The 22,837-nt window shown below is 42.9% G+C and overlaps 1 protein-coding gene across 2 annotated transcripts in view; it reads left to right on the top strand.

The window, feature by feature from the left end:
- The window catches only part of TPH2 (tryptophan hydroxylase 2), an 88,383-nt gene extending 66,508 nt beyond the window's left edge, over positions 1 to 21,875 (top strand). For both annotated transcript variants that reach the window (XM_067008311.1, XM_059082415.2), the window contains 3 exons: positions 12,324 to 12,419; positions 21,260 to 21,393; positions 21,523 to 21,875. In XM_067008311.1, the coding sequence (XP_066864412.1) occupies positions 12,324 to 12,419; positions 21,260 to 21,393; positions 21,523 to 21,697 (405 nt within the window). In that variant the 3' untranslated portion in view covers positions 21,698 to 21,875. The remainder of the gene's footprint in view (positions 1 to 12,323; positions 12,420 to 21,259; positions 21,394 to 21,522) is intronic.
- Positions 21,876 to 22,837: the final 962 nt, after the last annotated feature.

Genomic DNA, 22,837 nt, shown 5'->3' on the forward strand with positions numbered 1-22,837 from the left:
AGGCAGCAGCAAACATACCACTTCTCTTGGTAGCCAGAGCCAGAGGGTAAGTTTGGTTAAATAGCTTCTCATGAGACACCAAAATATTTCAAGTTTACTGTCTCATGAATTCTCATTTTTTTTTTTTTGGGGTACGCGGGCCTCTCACTGCTGTGGCCTCTCCCGTTGCGGAGCACAGGCTCCGGACGCGCAGGCTCAGCGGCCATGGCTCACGGGCCCAGCCGCTCCGCGGCACGTGGGATCCTCCCGGACCGGGGCACGAACCCGCATCCCCTGCATCGGCAGGCGGACTCTCAACCACTGCGCCACCAGGGAAGCCCCCAAATCATTTTTGTGCCCATCAAATAATGCATCTGTATCCAATGTAAGTAGATTGCTGCAGTTTAAAGCAATACTATGTAGTATTTGGTTTTTGTGCTGTGTAATTTGTCTTTTTAGCATAAACATGATGTATTTAATTTTCAACCCAGCCTCATTTATTGTCGTCTCGGCTCTCCTGAGCTGAGTTAGTTGCAGTGCTGTTACTCACTGGCAAGACTCAGGAGACTGGGCTTCCTGTTACGGCTGGTTTCTAGCGTGCGTTCCTCATTGGCCCCGGGTAGGTCTCTGACGTGCTACTTGACTGATCTAGGGTCCACACCCTAGATTGAAGGCACCGAACCCAGTGCAAGCCAGGCAAGGATTACTGTAGGCAAGCTAGACAGGCCCCTATCTTTCCTGGCACACACCAAGCTCAGCTGTCACAAAGGTGACATAAACATCAATTCGAGGGCCTGCAGTCACCGAGAACAGAGGCAAACAGTATGGTATAGTACAAACAACATGGACATTGGGGGTCAGGCACAGTTGATTCCAGTCCAGCTCTGTTGCCCCCAAACTTGCCCAAGTAGCTCAACCTAAGCCTCAGTCTTCCCATTGGTAAAATGGGGGGTGGGATTTAGCGCTGGTACATAGTAAGAATTCAATGAATGTCAGTTATTCATTTATTTTTCTCCATTTTACAGACAAGGAACCTAAGACTCAGAAAGGCTCAGTAACTTTCCTAAGGTCAAGGAAATGGCAGAGCCTGTCTTTGAACCTTGGTCTTTTGCTCCAAAGTCAAGCTCTCAAACCACCATATTATGTTACCTTCACATTGCCTGCCTCTGGGGGTTGTGGTGAGCATGATGTCAGGTGTTTAGCTTGGTGGTAGAGTGTAGGTTTCAGTCATTGGCAGTGATGATTAGAGGTAGGGGAGCTCAACTGAGCTGAAATTCTGTCTAGAGGTTCAATTACCTATAGACTCTTGTTGTCACAGGGACCCCAGTTCATAGGTAAGTCTTTCCAACCCCATGTACACATATAGATGGTTAGTCTTGACTCTGAGTGTGAGAGATGATGATGGCGGTGGTGTTGGTTAGCGAATGGAAAAGAAACATGACTTCATTAATAAAAGCTTAATATAGAGGACAGCTGAGTGCAATGGGGTGGTAAAAATGGCTCTCCCTGTGAAACGTACTTTTCTCTCCAGTTTTCAGACATATAATCATTTTGTAAGATTCTTGGTCTTGCCTGGAAATAAATAGGTAAGCAAATGCCAGCTCTTTAATCCTAAAGTCTGGGAGGGCGTTGCTTTTCCTAACACAGGGATAAAAAAATAAAACGACCCTCTAAAAGTGGTGGTGACTACCCTCAGCTTACTTGGGAGTCAGTAAGAACCTCATTTTTCATACAGGCATTTGAGAGCTGACCTTTAAAATCACCACATCTGGGGAGAATGTGTGATTTGATGCAGACCATTTTAAGGTGTGCCAAAGGATGAATGGATGAGAATGTGCTCATCAATTTTCTTCTCCTTCAAGGAGCTCAGAGTTGCTTAGGTTATAAAAGTCAGTTCTTGGGCACCTCCAAACCTATAGCATTTGCTTCAGTAGGTCTTCTGTGCAAAGTAGATGAAAGCACATACATACACGGAACGCTGATCCACGCGCCTGGTACGAAAACGATGGGTGTGTGTGTGTCTGTGTCCTCAGAGTGAAGTTTAGCCATTTCCAGTTAGCTAGTTATACAGTAAGTTCAACAAAGGGTCGTTTGGAAAAAAGATGGGCTTTCTCTAAAAGAAGAGCCAAACTCTGTGAATCGCGTTGTTATGGAAGCTCACTCACTACATCTAGGGTCCAAGCAGTAATTCTGAATATAAGACCAGCTTTTGATTTGTGAACCCAAATACCTGCAGGTTCAGAAGGCATTAAAAAGAAGCTTATTTGTATTCCTAATGCCCTTTTTTAAAGAGCCACAGACTTTTGTGGAACACGGAATTGGACAGATGGTCATCTCCCAAATTCATCTCCAGGAGAAAATAGCATCTGTCCGATCTCATGTGTCATCTTCTGCTAAATGAAGGTCCAGGCAGGGATGCTGATAGAAATTCCTCGTGGTTGCTAATTTTGAACAGTCTGGGCAGTGAGGCACTTCAAGGGCGGGGTGGATCACAAACTCCCCCATACCCCGACCAAGCATGGTTAGCATTTTTCTTGACTCGTTTCCAGTCTTAGAAACAGCAAACTGAAAAACTTTCCCCCCTATGTTTTTGGATGAGGATCCAGATGTCAGAATGGGCGAATTTTCAGAGTTGTTCCTTGTCACGAAGCCACTTAACCGCAAGACTGCTGAGCTTCTGCAGGAGACACCTGCCAATCAGCCATCACCCTGGCTCCTGAAGGCCCTCGAGAAGGCCGGTTCCTCCCTTCCTCACTGGCTCAGAGGCCCATTGGCTTGTGTCGAATGGGGCATAGAGAGAGGTCAAGGGACTGATCTATTTCTGAAGCTATAAGTAAAAAATGATTTGATGGCTAGAGTAGAGGGGTTTTCATCTTTTCAAAATGTCTGTAATGTTGGAAAATGTGCTGAGGGTAGTAGTTCCTGATCTGGAAGATTGGCATGGACCCTGTTGCCTTAGCCTGCTGGGAAATTCTTCTTGCTTCACTAGTTCCTCCCTTCCTTCAATATTTGCTAAGCATCTGCTGCGTGTCAGGCAGGGGGCTAGAGACCAGCCATGAAACAACAACGAAAACAAGTCAGACCCTGTCCCTGACCTCAGAGTCTGGTGGAGGGAGAGGCAAGAAGACTGGAGATTTCTTTCTGGATCTGGGAGTACAACACTGATGGTAGAAGAAGGGTATCACATCTAGCAGGCCAGCAGGAATTCGGCAAAGGGGCTGAGCATCGCAGGCAGAACAAGGGTGGTGTGCGAAGGCCTAGATGGGAAGCTGAAAAGAGCGTGTCCATCTGCACAATTGCAAATTGTGCAATTCCCTGGGGGGCGGGGGCTGGGGGCTGGGGGGTGGACAATACGGAGGGAGGGGGCTGGGGGAGGCAGGGGCCCTAAGGTCCCTGAGGGTCTTTTCTGCCATATGAACTATGGACCTGTACTCTAGGCTGGTGGTGACAGCAAAAGTTTCTAATTGGGCCACCATATGGCCATGGTGGCCATGGTGACCTGACATTGCGCCCTGGGGGTGGAGTGTCTTAGAGTGGATCCTGTGGGAGTTTTAGGGGTGGACCAACGGCTCAGGTGGCCCTGATTTTAAGTGAATGCTTGCCATCCTGTTAGTCCATGAGCAGGAGGCAAGGGATGAGAGATGTTCCTTTTTTTCTTTGTCTTTTTTTAATTAAAAAATACCATGAAAGCCTGATGTAAAGACTAGTAAGTGTTAAATGATACCAAGTCAGGTGGTCTCCTTTGAAGTTGAAAATGCTCTGGGGTAAGCGGAAGAAGGGGCAACAAAACTGAAATGGCCAGAGGGCACTTAAGCAAATCATCCATTTGTTCTTGAAAGCAACCAAAAAGATATAAGAAAGGGTAGTTAAGAAACACACAGAAAAATCCTGACTAAAACATTGCTGCTGAAAATCGCCTATGTCAATGTATTCTTCACTAAAAGTTGTCTTCTGCTGATGCTTCTTTTTCTCCCTAGGGATGTGCCTTTTATATATGATGATCAATTTTCCACAAGGTTTGCCATAATGTTTCCTCAGAGCTTAGGTTTTTACATCTCAATTCATTCCGTGGCTGTTCTTAATTGCTCTTCTCACAATTCAGGGTCATTGTTTTCTAGCAGACAGAACCTACTGAAATCCCGACCTTCTTTTTCTCAACTTGTTTTTGTCTGTCTTGGCTGGAGGAGAGCCACTGATGAAGGAGGCAGTCCCTACCATTCAAGTGGAGCCTGTGATCTGGTCCATTCTATACTTTGATTTACCTTTAACTTCCTACGATTTGCATTTTGGGTTCCCAGAAATCACTCCCCTCCCCCAGCCCCTGGATGTTACTCTTTCCAACAACTTCCTCTCTTCCTGAAATCCCTCTGAGATCCCAATTATCCTTCAAAAAGTCCTACATAAACTTCATATTCTTCCTCTTCTGAGACAGATAAGCACACTGCAATTTGACAGAAGTTTATGGTAGGATTAAAACAGCAGGACAGGGGCTTCCCTGGTGGCGCAGTGGTTGGGAGTCCGCCTGCCGATGCAGGGGACGCGGGTTCGAGCCCTGGTCCGGGAGGATCCCACATGCTGCGGAGCGGCTGGGCCCCTGAGCCATGGCCGCTGAGCCTGTGCGTCCGGAGCCTGTGCTCCGCCACAGGAGAGGCCACAACAGGGAGAGGCCCGTGTAGCAGCAGGACATTATTATTACTGTTGTTGCTGTTATTTTTATATTAGTCTTGTCTACCCATTTGTATTGTATCTTTCTTGAGCATAGAGATCATATCTTTAGCTATTTTTGTAATCTCAAGTAGAGCTTGGCACTGTAGAATTGAACAAGTATAAATTTCAAAAATGTATTGATTAAGTTGTGACCTGCCAAGAGCTATAGTGGTTTTCATTTAGAGGCTCGTGGAAAATACGAGTGTGGAGACAATCCTACAAGGCATCTGAACAATAACCCCTAGGATCTAGACAGGACTGGCCCTCGAATCTGTGAACACAGAGGGGGTGGCCTTTGACCAAGGGGAGGCTTCGAGATGGGGTGCGAGCGGCTATAGCCCAGGACTGCAAAAAAACCAATGTCTTCCAGCTCTAAGTTTCTAGCATTTCTTACACTTTTGTTTCGCACAGGAGTAGACCAGAGTAAACTAATGAAGCCTGCAAAATCCCCCTTTCTGCTTTTGTTTGAAGCCCAGTTCCAGACAATGTCTCTAGCCAGTAACGCTTACTCTGCACACAAAGCCTGGCGGGTAATCGTTGCACCCTAGTGTGATTTGGCTTTATGTGTGACTCCTGGCAGTTTAAATGGTCAAAGAAACAACAACAAAAATTGATGTCTGGTGAGAAGTTTTCTGTCTTGTGACATTTGAGTGGTGACCTCTATGGCTTAAGCAGGGCAGCCTCCATTTTCACTTTCGTTTCCCAGTGTGGATTTGTACAGTATTGCCTTAGCAGTTCTATTTCAAAGTTTCCCCCTTAGCTATCAAGCCTCATTTCTGTTCCAATCCTATTATTATTTGCAGTTTAATCAAGATTAAAGGAATTGTGGCCAAAGGTGAGAAGGTACTTGCTGCTTGTAAGCTGAAATTTGATGTGGCTAGAATCCAAACTCTAGTAGCTGGGGATTCATGGTAGAGGAGTGAGTGGACCCTCTTCACTGGTTCAACAATTTTTCAAGTGTATTCTTTGACATGCTAGCTGTTTGATGGAAAGATGTTAGAGAAAGGAAGGCTGTGAGACACATGGATCTTTTTCTGTGTTTTTATGTGCACTTACTGAGGTGCAGATCCCCGGTGTGAGAATGTCTTTGCATAACATTCTTCCTTTCTGGGACTGATCCTCTTGTTATGACATGGGCACCAAAGAGAACGACACTCGTCACACTTGTGTCGAGCCGGGTCCTCTAGGCCCCAGCTGCATGGGTGTTGAGACCTTATTTTCTCGATCATGAAGAAGTGGTGGTACTGGGGAGGTGAGGGGGAACAGAACCCAGGAGAGGCCTGGGGCAGCGTGGCTGGCTGGGGGCACTTGGGGAGTGTGGAGTCATAGCTATTTATACCCATTCTGGAAGTAGTTCAGTATTTCAGCAACAGGGACTGTTGTGCTAGTTTGACGGGCTGGTCGTGGCTCTGCACCTGTAAGTGCACTTGCTGGTGAGGAAACAAGGCGGGATCTGAAGTTAGGAAACTGGAGTTTGACTCCTAGCTCTGCCAACCATGGGTCGAGGAATCTGGGCAGATCCCTTGATCATTGAGACTCAACTTTCCCATCAGGACAATGGAAAAAATAGCAACTACTCTATCAAGTTAGTAGGAAGGGAGCAGATGTGCAGAGGAAGATGACATATGTGCGAACACTTTGTTAAACTGCAGCTCTGCTGGCTAAGTTTTCCTATTATTTTGATGTCTTCCTGTCGTGATTGAATTCTGTTGTTTAGTGAAAACTTCAAGTATGGAAGTGTTTCGGGTTGTTTAGTCAAACACCAAATATTGTATTTCTGTGCTTTTTGAGTTGTTGGATCTGCTTTTGGTATATTTTTCTTGTTCCCCTCTCATGTTAGGGTGTGGGCTTACAAGCTACATAACTGAAGTTTATTTGAACTGTGTACTAGATAAGGATAAATGGGGTCTGGGTGAGGGCCTGAGGGATTCTTTTACGTGTAAAGCAAATCAAATTTAGCACATAACCTTTTGTTATGTTTAGCACATCTCAGTTAGGGCCGTTTCCGACATTGTTTGCTAACTTCTTGGTTCCTGTCTGTCCTGCACATGTGGATGATGGAATTCTAGATGTGGAATGATGTATGCAATTACTTAGAAGTATATATTATCAGTTTGAAAAGATCATATTTTTCGTGAAGGCAGTAGAGAATATACATTACTCACTGACTCACTCACTCACTCAGGCATTTATTAAATGATGTGTATAGACCACTTTCCCGGACAAAGTAAAAGAACTAGGATACCTGGCCGTCTTCCTAGGACTTTGCATACCATTTTAATCCAATTTAAGAATACAGACTGGGCTTCCCTGGTGGCGCAGTGGTTGAGAGTCTGCCTGCCAACTCAGGGACACAGGTTCGTGCCCCGGTCCAGGAAGATCCCACATACTGCGGAGCGGCTGGGCCCGTGAGCCCTGGCCGCTGAGCCTGCGCATCCGGAGCCTGTGCCCCGAAACGGGAGAGGCCACAACAGTGAGAGGCCCGCGTATTGCAAAAAAAAATAATAAAATAAAATAAAGAATACAGAGTGAGTCTCAGGAAGAGGTTATATAATTATCTCAAAGGATGCAGAGAGTTGGGAAACTGGGAGGCAACAGGACCCTTCCAGAGGAAAATTGGAACAATAAATTTCTTTTTCACCAAGAATTTGCAAAAGGTGTACATCTCTTTAATTGGAGTATGGTATGTGCCTTAGCAAGAGCTTCAGGTACCTAACGCCAAACGTAAGAAGGATGTTGCATCGTGTCCTTTTGTAAATCACTATGTGGGACCAGGTGGATATTGTTGGTGTGTTCAGTGTCTCTGGACGATGTTCCTTCCCGCTCTCACAATGCCCATTTGGCTAGGCCAGAACTGTTGCGAGAGTGGTGCACTACCAGTAGTGATCGGAAGATGGCAGCATTGGGCGACCTATCTCATTTTCTTACGCACACTGCCTGCTAGCTCATCCCGTGGCTGTGTTCCACAGCCGTGTTTGGATCTCAGATCGTCACTGAGACCTTCTTCTGCTTAATGACGGTGTGTATGTAAATGACTCTGCTTTTCTTCTAGGGAAAAGGTCCGATATATCATTCCTGTTTTGGTTATCAGTTAATGATTATATGTAATTATATTCGAATAAAATATTTATAAATAATTACTTATAATTAGTGGTATGTAGAACTTGGAATTCATGAATATCAGCTTTGATGAAAGGTACCCTTCAATTTGGGAGGTGTTAGTCTTAGTATTATTGTTTGTTTCTGTTTAAAAGACATTAGTGGCCAAGACTCTGCAATCCTCTTTTACAGGAATTCTTACAGGGCTCAGGTTTTTTATTTTTTGTGGGTTTTTTTTTTTTTTTGATAATAGGTAGGATATTTATTTGGTAAATCTCTTGGGAATATATTACAGATCGACATATGGCAAGTGCTCTGAGGAAAACAAATTATATTCTCTTAACATTTCAAGAAGCAATTAGCTACCCTTGAATTTTGAAGGGTCTCCAGGGGTCATCCAGTCCAACTCTAAGCAGGCTTTGCACTTAAAACCAGGCAGAAGACACGTGCAATTGCCCCCTCCTCCCCATTAGTGATCGAGCCCAGGGTCTTCTGCATTTTGAGGTCTATACCTTATGCATTTTGAGGCATTAGAAACAGAAAGAGAAAAATTATCCTGAGCAAGTCCATAATTCAAATTTTGCCAACACCTGAGCTTCAGGTACATTTTATCATCCCTCTTTATCTGTTAGCCACACATGGAGCTGCAAATGGAAAGCTATCTCAAGGTGAAAGGTCTAATCCTCTGGTGAGAGGAGGCTGTAGAAGCAGCATCTAGGCTCATTCCTTGGTCGAGGACAGCAGGAAACCAGAGGGAAAGGCAGCTAGGGAAAGAGCAGATGCAACTGTGTAAGGTCAGAGTTTCTGGAAGGATTCCCAGATGAGTGATGGGTCCAGAGAGAATTCTAAGCAATGGGAAGGAAGACACCCAGTGGGTCTTCCCTCTGAGGTTACCCTGATTCTAGAAGCACAAGGATCGAAGACACACGGATAGATTTAGCTTGGAATTTTTAGCCGGGTTGATGCCGACCTTTTAATTCCTGCCTCACACTAGGACGGGATGCCAGATCTAGATGAAGACCGTGAGAATGGTGCACCAGATTTTCTCAGAGGCTCTCTCAGCCTGCTTTGATTTGGATCATAACCATGACCGTGCATTATGTACGCATTGATATAATGTAAGGAAAATAAAAAATACACATAACAGGCTGACCTAAATGCTCCTGTAGCTGGCTCCATAGGTGTACTATTCTGGAGGCTTTTGAACATGAGAGCACATTTTTTCACAAACTCTTCTGTATTCAATGTTAAGGCTCCAAGGATTTCACATGGTGTGCTATAAATGCAATACAAATTAGAGAAATCAGCCAGACATACTAAGAAGATGTCATGAGATTCTAGTTTTCCTGATTTAGCCTTTCATTTCGCCATTTTTTTGGTTGTAAGGAAAAAATCATGCATCTATTCATCTTTTACCTGGAAACTTTAAAATGTGACAGATGTTGAGCTCATAAAACACTGAGCTCTAGATCTCTTAAATATCACCATCTAGACTGGTCTTGGGTAAATCACTTCATCTCCTTAAACTTGAGTTTTCCTTTTGGTAAAGTAAGAGGCTGAACTTCCAGGCTTACTGTTCTATGACTGTATGACCACTTCTCCACCATGCCCAGGACTGTGCAAAATTTTTTGGAGGACAGACTTGAGGGCTGTATTTTAGCATTTCTTTCTTTTTTGTAATTAAAGTATATTTGACTTACAATATGATGTTAGTTTCATGTGTACAACGTAATGATTCATTGTTTCTATAAGTTACAAAATGATCACCATGGTAAATCTAGTTACCATCTGTCACCATTCAAAGTTATTACAATATTATTGACTGTATTCCCTATGCTGTACATTTCATCCTCTGTATTTTAACTTTTCAACACATCTTCACATCTCTTATTTTGGTTCTTTTCATGAGGCCTCTGTGATACTGAGTTCTCCCAACCCCCTGCTACCCCTGGCTCAAGTCATCCTCTAAGTCACTCATCACCCTTGTCTTGACTGCCACCGCCTTCCAACTGGTCTCTCTGCTTCCACTCTTGCCCCCTATAATCTGTTCTTTACCGAGCACCAGGGTGATCTTTTGGAAATGAAATCAGAACACATCTCTCTCCAGCCTAAAACCTTCCAATAGCTTCCCGACACCCTTGGAAATACACATCTATCTGTGCCTCAGGGCCTTTGCATTTGCTATTTCCTTTGCTGGTAACACTCTATCCCCTAGGTCTTTGTACAACTGACTTGTTCATTTTCTTAAAGAAAGGGCCATTTTCAAGTAGGTTGCAGTTTAAAGATCACTCCTGCAGAGAGGCTTTCCCTGATCCCTTCATCTAAAACAGCCGTATCCTCTGCTTGCTCTCTGACAGTTACATGATATTATTATTTATATAGCAGATTTCACCTGACATTCATCCTGTATGTTGATTTTTGTTGTTATTGCTGTTACTTGTCTCATCCCAGGAGCATCCCTGCTTCATGGTTGGGGAACTTTGTTCCAATGTTCTCTGCTAGAGCGGAGTCTGGCATATGATAGGTTTGTAGGAGTGTCTGTAGAATAAGTAGACGAATGAATAGATGTCATAGGCAGGAAAACTACAACCCGGAGAGGTTGTGGTCACAGAGCTAATTAGAAGCAGGAGTAAGACTAGGACTCAGGCCTCCTTGTGTGTGTCTGTCCTCCAGGTCCTGCTGTCACACAAAAAGCCTAATTTAGAAATACTTCATTCACTGTTTGTTTATTTATTCACCGGATATTTACATGAGCTCTTATTATGTTTCTGGCACTAGTCTGTGTCAGTTGTTCTCATCCAGGAGTGATGTTGCCCCTCTGGGAACATTTTTCAATGTCTGGAGACATTATTGGTCGTTGCAAATGGGGTGGGGGGGTTGCTAGTGGCATCTAGGGGACAGAGCCAGGGATGCTGCTAAACATCCTCCAGTGTACAGGATAGCCCGCTGCAGCAAAGAGTTACCCAGCCCAACGTCTCAACACTGCTGAGACTGGGAAACTCTGTTCTAGATGAACAGACAGTCATACTGCTCTCATGGAGCTGATGCTTTTGTGGGGGGAGACAGATGACAAACAGTATATTTCATACATAAAGACCATGTCAAAAAAGTGGTGTGACAGAAAAGAAAGACAAGTCAGAACAGAGTAAGAGGGGTTGCCGGTGGGTGCTGTGGGTGGGGACAGGGTAGGAAGGGCTGTAATTTTCGCATCTTTGGGAGATGAATCAAGAAAGGAAATTTTGCCTCTGGAGGCTCAGCTCCATGACCTGGAATGACCAGGCCTTCAGATCCAGCCCAGGGCTACAGAGCACTGACCACTCAACTTCAGAGATCCTCCACACATAATAAAAATATAAAACCCTCCAGAACCAAGGGACATCTTTTTTTGTGTGTGTGTGTGGTACGCGGGCCTCTCACTGTTGTGGCCTCTCCCGTTGCGGAGCACAGGCTCCGGACGCGCAGGCTCAGCGGCCATGGCTCACGGGCCCAGCCGCTCCGCGGCACGTGGGATCTTCCCGGACCGGGGCACGAACCCGTGTCCCCTGCATTGGCAGGCTGATTCTCAACCACTGCGCCACCAGGGAAGCCCCCAAGGGACATCTTAACCTCCAGATAAAACTAGAGCAAATAGCCATGGGCTAGAAATAATTAGTATTTTCTGCTCCTTTTCAGGGATGTTTATATTCTTTCTCAACTGCTTCATTGCTCCATCATCAGTAATGCAGGACAGTGTTAATTTGATGAAATTTTTTATTGCTCATTGTCAGCTTTCACTTTCCTCTTGGAGCACAAATAGTGTAATTTCAGCCCCTCTCGAGAGCATCGTGAGTTCTTTGGTTGTACGGAGATTTCTGTCCATCTAGGTTGATTTCCTAGGAACTCAACAGAAGCAAGTGTAGATTTTCATATCTTGGGGAAGCTGTAGTAGTTGATGATGGTAAAACTCGGGCCAATGAAATGGTTCTTACTATATGTATTTAATGTATATGTATATAAGTATGTATACATGTATGTGCATACATAGGTATCCATTTAAGATTTTGCTAAGAAAATGGTAATTTGGTAGGTATATACTTGTTTTCTTGCTCCTTCCTGGTTTCTTCACCAGGAAGTTTAGTTTGAGTTTAGGATTACGGAATTCCAAGTTATTTTTCCACATTTACACGGTGCTACTGAACCACAACTTATTAAATATAGTAGCATATTCTTCTGGCATTATCATTGTGACATATTCATTCTCTCTAAATCCGTAGTTTTTTAAATTTTAGAGTCATTGCAAGGACTATGATTTGACTCATAGTGTTTCTGAATCCAGGAAGCATAAGACTCTTAGTAGTTAATACTTTTTCCATTTACCTTTAAACTAGGGAGGGATTATTAGGCAATAAATGTCAAAAAAATCTTCTTGACTTAAATGCGTTTTAATTGACAGTGCTGAAGAAATTATGCAGAGTGCACCATTTTATTTTGGGTGCCATTTTATTTTACAGAAGAACTTATTTCCCAATTCACTGGATGCGTGTCCATTTCTTTTTCAGTGCTATTTCTTCACTATTGAGTTTGGCCTTTGCAAGCAAGAAGGGCAGCTGCGGGCATATGGAGCTGGACTGCTTTCCTCCATTGGAGAATTAAAGGTATGAAGCTGTAAATGAAAATATCCTTCCCAAGCAAACTGGTTCAAGGTCATGGAAAATATTGATTTGTCTGTCTGAGTCTCTCTACTCACAGATACCCCCATAAATATTTAGTACAGGGGATTTGGTACCTCATATGTGGGTGCTGACCTAACTTTTTGCACTTCTGAAAATGGGTCATGCCTTTCTGGGTTTGTGGTGTGACTTAGATGAGCAGCCATGTACATGAATCAACAGCAATGACAAATGTATGCTCAACTGTTGGGTAACAAATGACTGGCCTAAATTTAGTGCTGAAAAGTGGGCACTGAGCTAGCAGTGATCCTACTGATTGAAATTCCCTTGTAAGCGTGCCTTGGCCTCTCTCATTTCTGTCATCCCCATGGCTTCCATGGATTCCCCATCATCTGCTTCCCAAAGGGGAATTAGAGGTTATTGTAGCTTCTTCAGAATTAATGTAAATTAAAACATTTATGGGCATATACAATTTAAAAAAAACACCTAAATAAATATGTGGTCCAAGAGGTATCTAATATGTGTAGTGATGCCTAAGAGATGCTTTTTTTTTTTTTTTTTTTGCCGTAAAATAATCATTAATTCAGAAATGTTGGAGTCTGGGGCATTCTGATCATTTAAATATTCTGGTTACTTAAGAATTGCTATCTGTATATCACTCGGGGATAGCAAGTTTTGATGAATTTAGAATGCATTGTGATATCTAATCTGGAAATGGTACTGAAAATAATTTAATCTTTCTTTGATTATTCAGACTAAGGTCAGGATTATGGATGATCCTAGGCTTTTTATTTTGAGTGTTTATTATCCTTACATAATGTAACTGGGATATATGTGATTACTGGAACTTTTTAGATGTTTGTACTTTTGAAAGATGCAAATTAACTGTAGTTTCATTGAGTCCATTCACTTTATGACTTCATTCGTTCATTCATTCCACAAATATTTGGTTGAGCATCTACTATGCGCCATGTACTATGCCAGGCACTGGGGATACAAGGACAAATAATGATGATGAAGAATAAGAATATGAAGAAGATAACAACTGCCTCAAAAGACACTTAAATAGACTTTAGTATTTTAGGTGCTTTAAACATATTAACCCACTTAATTCGCATAACAACCCAATGGGATAAGTAACACCATTATCACAGATGAGAAAACTGAGGTATAAAGACATTAAGGAGCTTGTTCAAGGTCATACAGCTAATAAGTGTTGGAGGTGGTCCCAAGTCCAGGCAGTCTAGGCTCCAGGATCCAAGCCCCTGACCATTAGGCCCTATTGCCTGGGATCCCTGTTATCAAGGAGGTTACATTCTAGTGCAGGAGATAAATGACCAAGATAATACAGACAGTGTGACAGATGTGGCTGGAACATTTTAGCCCATGCCTGGGAAGGCTTCCTGATGAGGGTCCTGCTGCCCATGCTGATTCTGGAGGAGGGGGAAGGGTGAATAAGGGACGGATGAGATGCTGGGTCAATCAGAAGATAGCAGTGTGTGTGCTCTACTCAAAGTCTGGCCCATTAAGGGAGCTGCCTGAGGCCCTGCCTGTCTGGAATAGATGATAATATTTAATGTAACAAAAGCCTGATGTAATGTGTTAAATTTTTTTTTTTTTTTTTTTTTCTAAATTCTCAACAACAAAAAAATCCATTTGGGGTTAATCTCAAAGCCCACAGCAATAGCATGATGTCATATCTCTGTAAGACTCATGTCTTCTATAGATTGTTTCCTGATTTCCCTGAAAAAAGAATTAGTCAGAAAATTATGTAGCTCTTGAGCTACATCTATTTACATTCTCTTCAGAGGGCTTATAAATGATACCAGAAACAAAAGAAACAAATCACTCTTGTTGCCCCAACTTTCAGCAGGGTCCTCTGGTCTTGTTAATGAGGCATGTGTGGGCAGCACTGGGGTGAATCTGTTGTTTTTGTTCCTATTGGTATGGACCGAATCGTCTGGAAATGGAAATCAGCCAGAAACACGTGAAGGGCATTGTCTGCCGTGAATCTTCGTGTTCTGGTCCATCACCTCTGGTCATTAGCTTTCTTCCATTCCCAGATTTCAACAGTCCTAACATCCCTGTTGCTACTTTAGACCATTTTTACAACTCAGAAATTCCTTCTATATGAAATGTCTTCTGACTGTTCACAGAGAATGCGTAACATGAGACCTTTCCTTAGAGTCTTAGCTTTACCCTCACCGCATATCCCTGCCCTGCTCGGTGTCAGCGTCCAGAGCCTTCCCCCAGCGCTTGTGAATATATCTGTCCAACTTTCATTTGGAAGTACAAATGATAGTTCTGAGCCCAGGTGGGGATAACTTTATTAATAGCATTATAGTAATTCCTGTGCAAACCCACTTACAGTTTTGAATGCAGTTACCTTTTGTGGTAAAATGTGTTTTTGCTGTTCCAATTATAGCCCATGTGTAGGTCTCGGGTAAGCCGTTGGAGGTTTTGGTGTAGTCCTTATAATTTTTACATAACTATGCACAGTTCATCTTCTTTCCTTGAACTGAACACATAAGTTTTCAGAGTGTAACTGTTTCACGTCAGAGCTGGCCAAGCACTTCCAAGTAGTATATCTATAGTTTGAAGGATAGCTTTCATTTTTCCCTCTTATTTTTTGATAGTGCTTATTTTGTATCTTTGAAGAGAGAAAAAAATAAATATGGAAATGCTTATAAAAACTAACATAAATCTGATAACTATAAAGACAATTTAAAAACATCTCAACGATGATTGCTCTCTCTCTTGTTCTAATTATTTTTTCTGTGATGTACTTTTATGAATTCCAAACATGTATTTGGGAAGGGCCTTTCATCACTGTGGGGAGCAGTTAATAATGAGCTAGATCATCTGGAAAACTGACTTTAAAAAAAGGCTGAGAATAGAATAATTGCTTGCTGTTCACCCACAGTCTAGTTTGTGTCTCTCCTCTAATGATCTTTTTCTGTCTATCTCAGAGTTCACCTAACTATGTAAGTCTCTCATTAAAAAATTTTTATTCACTCATTCATTCATTTATTTTATTCAACAAACTCAAAATTGAAAGTTCAGATTTCAAGAAACTTGGAGTCTCTAGAAGGGAAGGTCTAAGAAAATGATGAATACGGGTCTTTGCTGAATCCAGTTCCCTTGGAGAAGCAGCAGTGAGGAGATCTTGTTCACATGAGGTGGTCAGCAACTGATAACGAATCGCTGAGTTGGCTGAGTCTTATCTCAAATAGTTAATCCATTTCAAAGCAAAAGGCAGTCTCTCCTTTTTCATGGGTAAGGGTAAAGTCTAGTTCTTTGTTTCCTTAAGGGCAGAGATTAGATTCTTTTTGGTAAATGGCCTTAGCACCTACCCCTTAGGAGTTGCTGGAATATTACATACAAATACACCTGTTCTGCTTTTCAGGTTTTGACAAAGCTGGTGGTTTTTAAAATTTTAATTATTATTATATTTTGGCTTTAGCTTTAGGATATCCTTGCATGGTGAATTTATTGCACTGCTTTTATAGAGCTATTCATCAGCCTTCACAGAACAGCCTTATATTTATTACAATCGTTTGTATTTACAACCACTTGCAGCAACTCTGTGAGGTGGTCAGAGTTACTGCCAGGCTGTAGAGAAGAGGCCCAAGGCCCCCGTGGGTTCCCTGAGGTCATCCAGTATGTCAGCGGGTGGCTGGAGTTGGGACTCTGAGAGTGTCTGAGCTTTCACACCTTTCCCGCGTTCTGCGTTCCGATGGCTCACAGCTCCCTTCCTCTTGCCTCTTCCTTTCCTGCAGTAGCACTGTTAGTAATAACAGAGCAAATGCCGGACATTGGGAGCCGGAGAGGGTCTTTGGCTTTTACACAGGGCTTTCTTGAAGAGGGAGTTTGTTCCCTGCCCCCTGCAGCTTATTCAAACTGCTGAAACTTTCAACATCACTGATGAAAAGAAGTGTGACGCCATCATCACCCAGTATGGCAATAGGGATTGTGTTCGGTTAGCCGGAAGAACATTTGAAGAAAGTTCAAAAATTGAATAGACACACATACGTACATACATATACAAATGTATATATTTGTTGTTCTGACGTGGGAAAGGATGATTGTAGCGTGGGTGTAGGGGTGTTTGCAAATTTTTATTCAGAATCTAGGGCCCAAACTATCTAGGCTTCACACTTGAGTTTTTTCCTAACTTTAACCAGTCCTAATATAGAGGGTGAGGATCACAGGTTTACATCTAGAAGAGGTGAGATAATAACTCTGTGTCACTGCAAAGGCGTGTGGCTGGAAGGAAGGAAGATTTTGAGCTGATGAACTTAGGACAGGCACTGTTGCGGTCTAGGACCTGGCAGCCTCATAGCTAGGGCCATGCTTCTTTTCTCAATGGGTTCCAGAGGAGCTGTACCAATGGTGGAAGGTGTGGCTGGTTGCATATGTACACCAAGCATCATCTGGAGACTGAAGTAGCAAGGATAATGTAATTTACTGAACACTTCCCATGTGCCAGGCTCTTTGCCTGTATTGCCTCCTTTAATTCTCACCATATTCCTGGATTATAGATAACTGTAAGTATTTCCATTTTCCAGATTAACACTGGAATAGGCTTACAGAGGTGAAATAATTTGCACCAGATCATGAAGGAGCTAATTGGGTTATGGGAAACTTTTGATGTTGAAAGAGATTTTTTATTTAAAAGAGTGGAACTGGCAAATAAGTCTTAATTTGTGCTCTAAAGCCAATTAATTGGTAACAGCCATCTCTGTTGGGAAGGATGGGAAGGCCATGCCCAGGCCCAGTGGGAAAGGCTGCTATGGTGAATTTACGCTGGTTGGAGTGGAGGGAGGGGATGGTGGTATGAGAGCTGTATATTTTGCAGGCCCTGTTAAAATTGTATTGCAAGAAGAGCTTTAGAATTCATGTAGATATAACCTTTTCAGTTTATCAAAGAGGAAACTGCATCTTAACCTGTGGAATTTTCACTCATTTGATAAACCTGTAGGACAGCTATGTTTAGAGTCTAGATCTCCTGGCTCCAAGTCCTGGGTTGTTGTCTTTGGCCTTATGGGTAAATGCAAAACAGTCCTTTTAGAGAGCATGTAGACAAGAGGTGATTCTCCAGGATTCCTGCACTTGAAAAATGGCTTGAGAGTAAAAGACTGTCAGCCAGATTCTCTCAGCATTATAAAGCCTCTCTCTGCAGCAAGTTGGATTAATTCTTGCAGACTTCAGGATATCAGACTGTTAACACTTTGGAAAGGATTCACCGTGGAGCTCTCTGGGGACATCAAGCAGTTTGGCTCTATGTTTACAGAGAAGCTACTCTGGACACAGAGGAGAGGGCATGATAGCTGCTCCCCAAAACCAAGGTCGCTTAGAGAGAGACACGGAGAGGAGCTGAGAAGCAAACTCAGTAGGACTTTGCTCCATTGGACAGTGGAATCAATAAAGACATGAACGCTATTTTATGACCCTTGAGCTATGCTTTAGTGTCCAGAAACAGGAGCCCTCATGGGCTGTATGGATGTGCCTGGCAGAGTCATCACACAAGAGAGCTCCCCATCAGTAAATGAGACCACTTATAAGTGTGATCACCCCCTCATTTGTTGGCCTTACTCCGTGGCTGCTCCCCCAACTCTGGGCTCTTTTCATTCTCCAGGCTAATCCTTGGGTGCCATTATCATTTCCATATTTGTTACAGCCAAGGGATAGAACTGGTCCCATACTCCATGGATGGAGAGGTCCCCAGCACGTAACCAGGTATTGGACGCAGCAGGATCTTGAGGATAGACTGCATTGTTGAGAGTTTAGAACAGTGAGCTTCCAGTTCTCCTTTTGATGAGTACATTATGCAAGTGTGAGATATATTACCCGATGGTCTTTGCTTCAAATCATATGCTGTGAATCCACTGACTTTTCTTGAAGTCTGGGGCAGAGCACCCTGCCTTCTAGGCTTTTTCTTGATCCACTCTCATCCCATTTACCTGTTAAAAAGATGAAATGAGCTCATTTGAGTATCCAGTAGAATCATAACATGACACATTTTTTCTAAAACTACATTGATTTTGGTCTCTGTTATTACATACACATCTTCTGGAGGCATCCTCTACACAGGGTGACTGCTGAGGGTACTAATGTCCTATCACAGCATTCCAGACCTAAGCAGACAAGTTTCACCCTCTTCCCGTGCTTGTCCTTGACCTAGTGAAAAGTCTGGCTCAGCAGAAGAGCCCTGAGGGAGCCATGGCTTAAACGTTTACATAGCCTATATTGCTGCCACTCTGCCGTGCCCCTGAATGCGGGGGTGGAACATGGAGACATCTAGGACACTGAGTCAGTCACTGTCCTCCTTTTCGTATGTACTGATAGATAAATGGACAATTAGAGCAACATACTAAATAAAATGCACCCAGAGTGTATGGCTGCGAAGAAAGGAACTTCTAGTTCTGAAAGCCCTGGTGAGCCAACAGGGGGCCTATTCTTTGCAGAGGGGCAGCAGCTCTCACCAAAGAACATTTTGTTTCTTAAAACTGTGAAATTGGGGCTTCCCTCGTGGCGCAGTGGTTGAGAATCCGCCTGCCGATGCAGGGGTCACGGGTTCGTGCCCTGGTCCGGGAAGATCCCACATGCCGCGGAGCAACTAAGCCCGTGAGCCATGGCCGCTAGGCCTGCGCGTCCGGAGCCTGTGCTCCGCAACGGGAGAGGCCACAGCAGTGAGAGGCCCGCATACCACAAAAAAAAAAAAAAAAAACCTGTGAAATTGTTTTAAAAATGTGGACAGAATTATTAGTCATGTGCAACCCCAAATCGCTTGATGTTCACTGCACTGCATTGAACCTAGCACAAATGCATTTGCTGGTGTAGTGACCTTCCACTTACAGTGAAGTTGTTCTGTGGGCCAAAAAATATGAGTCCACTCCAAGAGGCCCTCTGCATTCCCTGATTCACATATGCATTGATCTGGACAACAGAACTTTGTGGGAAAGCAAGTCAAACACAGGGTAGGACCATGTGCCTTTTCTCTTGCCTGTCAGTCCTTGGGTTCACAATTACATTTTCAAACTTAGGGAATTATAGCCTTCTTCATGGAAGGCTGTAAATCATTCCATGCATTTTGAAATTGTTGGGGGAATGTACCAAGAATACTGAACAGAAAAGGTTTTTCAGCATTTCTCCAGGAAATCTTAGCAGTTAGAGATTGAAAAGTGCTTTGGGTGGAATCCGGAGACTGGAATAGAGTGTCTTCAGAAATCACCCAGCCCAAACCTCTCACTTGCACTTGAGGAAATGGAGGCCTAGAGAGGTGAAATCATTTGCCAAGGTTATCCAGTTAGTAGCAACGCCTGGACTAGAGCCCGAGTTTTCTAATTCTCAGTTCAAGGCTGTTTCTGCTACCCCTTTTTCTCTCTCTTTGTCTCTCTCACCCAACGAATTTACCCTTTAAATTAAGACAGAGAGACTCTAGAGGGGTATTTCTCAAAATATAGTTCACAACCATCTGTGTGTGAAACACTTTGGATGCCTTTAAAATGCAGACTTCTGGGATTTATCTAGACCTACCAAATAATATTGAGGCCTGGGTATCTGCATTTTCTTTCTTTTTTTTTTTTTTTTTTTTTTTTGGCTGCGTTGGGTCTTTGTTGCTGCGCGCGGGCTTTCTCTAGTTGTGGTGAACAGGGGCTACTCTTTGTTGTGGTGCTTGGGCTTCTCATTGCGGTGGCTTCTCTTGTCATGGAGCACGGGCTCTAGGCGTGCAGGCTTCAGTAGTTGTGGCACGCGGTTTCAGTAGTTGTGGCTCGCGGGCTCTAGAGCGCTGGCTTAGTAGTTATGGCGCACGGGATTAGTTGCTCCGCAGCATGTGGGATCTCCCCGGACCAGGGCTCGAACCCGTGTCCCCTGCATGGGCAGGCAGGTTCTTAAGCAGTGCGCCACCAGGGAAGTCCCATATCTGCATTTTCTACAAGCTCCTCAGTGATACTTAGGCATATTCTGTGTGAGAACCGTCAATCCAGGGGCTATAAATAGGCAGGTGGCACATGGCAGGAAATGAGCGCTAACTTTTAGCATCCCTGAATTTATCTTGAGAATACAATCATTCATTGTTCCTTGCTCTTCTTAGTGCCAGTCATGGAGTGAGCTGAACGGGGCTAATGATGGTTCAAAGAGTAATTACATTGGCTTTCCTGTTTCCCTAATGCCTGCTCTGGGCATAACTATAATTATTAATACTAGCTCTTTGTCTTTTCCACCTGGCGATATTTATTTGCTGTATATTTCTCTGCTGTACTTGGGGGAAGGTAGACGATTGCCTCGCACGTATCCTTGAATATACAGGCCCACTCCAGCCTCTGTTGGTGCACAGTACCTGGCCTCAAAATGTCTCACGATGAGTCCACAAATAGTTCAGTCAGAGTCCCCATCACCTCTCCATGCAGGTAATTATTACTTTGGCCATTTAAGGGAAATTTCAGTACATTGCTTATAGCAATAAATTTAGGACCATATTGTGCTCTCTTGCATCTATTCACAGCATAGATTTAAAATTCCATTTCTATGGTGTTACAGCTCTGAACTGTCCTTCAGTATGAATTTTCTTGATAATAAATAAAATAATACCATGTCTCATTTTTTTCCCTCAGCAACTAACAGACTTACAAACAAACAAACAAACAAAAAACCCCTTAACACTCAATTTCTCCTGCATATGGGAGAGTTCCATATTTCATGGTAGATGGGTAGTTGAATAATTCTGTAAAATGATTGAGCTGTGCTGTAGGAATGTGACATGGTGGCCCTTTGGAAAGTCTCATTCTGGAGTTTAACGGGTTTTGCGGTATGTCTTGCAGCATGCTCTTTCTGACAAGGCATGTGTGAAAGCCTTTGACCCAAAGACAACTTGCTTACAGGAATGCCTTATCACCACCTTCCAGGAAGCCTACTTTGTTTCAGAAAGTTTTGAAGAAGCCAAAGAAAAGATGAGGTAAATTTATTTTTCTTCCATCTAGAGAAAATAACTTTTTATTTTTCTGGCTCCGTTCTTTCCTTCTCTCTGTCTCTTGAACCAGTGAGGATTGATCCCATATCCTTCTCTTTGCTGTTTATTTTGCAGAGACTTTGCAAAGTCAATTACCCGTCCCTTCTCGGTCTACTTCAATCCCTACACACAGAGTATTGAAATTCTGAAAGACACCAGGAGCATTGAAAACGTGGTGCAGGACCTCCGCAGTGATTTGAACACCGTGTGTGATGCCTTGAACAAAATGAACCAATATCTGGGAATTTGATGTCTGGGACCTGTGTCATTGCCAGCCTGATCTTTTTGGGGCTTAGCAGCAATTCAGTCAATGTCATATAACACCAATAGCTTTCTGTGTCATGGCTTAGCTAGTAAGCATGCAATTCTGTGTATTTCTACCTACTTGCAACTTACTGTGATAATGTATGAAACACCATAAAGAACCTGATAACTCATTGTATGAAAGATCGTAATACATTTAAATGTCTTAAATAGATTTGACATTCCAGCTTAGTGTCCTTAACCAAACTGCAGCTATTGAAAATTGGTAACAAATTGCCCTCTTATGATTCTAGCTCCTGACCTTTTCTTTCTCAGACCTGAGCCTTTCCTCTGTGTTCATTAGATAAAATGAAAATAGCAGTGAAACTGTTTCTATTTTCTCTAGTATCAGTGTTTTCACAGCACTATTTGAGATAAACCCAGAATTGTATGAAACTTCCCATCACATTAACAAAAGATTCAGTATTCTGTTTCAAAAATTGAAAGTAGTGAACACACTAGTTGGAATGGTTTTTAGGTTGATTATTTATGCAATGTAAGAAAAGAGAAATTTCCACAAATAGAAAATATATGTTGCATTGACCTTGTAGAAACTGAGTTGTGACATGCTTCCCAAAGTATTTTGGAAGAAAACACTTCCAGAAAGGACATTAGGAAAGACTAAACAATGGGGAAAAATTTTGGGACTATGAATTTTATGCTGGAATAAAGTGATTATCATTCTCAGCTGGTTAACCCATTTCTCTTGGAGAATAATTATGTCATAGAGCTTTGATTTCAATGACATAGAAATTGAGTCTCAGAGAGGTTAAGTGATTTGCTCAAAGTAGCACAGTTAGTGGTGCACCAACATTTACAGCCCATCACATCTGACTTTTGGATTGCTAAGACATTCAACTTGGTGTTACGTATGTATTTATGATGTGTAGTCATAGAAGGGAAACTAATGCTTATCAAAACTAATGTTTATCACTAAATAGGACTTGGTTTGTGATCAAGGGTTGACAGCAGTACAGAAATTTCCTCTCACACCCCCCAACCAAGCTAAGGTCTCTGGGAGTCTGTCCACTTGCCTAAAGTTTGGGCAAATTTGGGTAAACAATAGTGATATACCACAAATTTCAGT

The sequence above is a fragment of the Kogia breviceps genome, chromosome 12 (genome assembly GCF_026419965.1).
Source record: "Kogia breviceps isolate mKogBre1 chromosome 12, mKogBre1 haplotype 1, whole genome shotgun sequence".
Lineage (NCBI taxonomy): Eukaryota > Metazoa > Chordata > Mammalia > Artiodactyla > Physeteridae > Kogia > Kogia breviceps.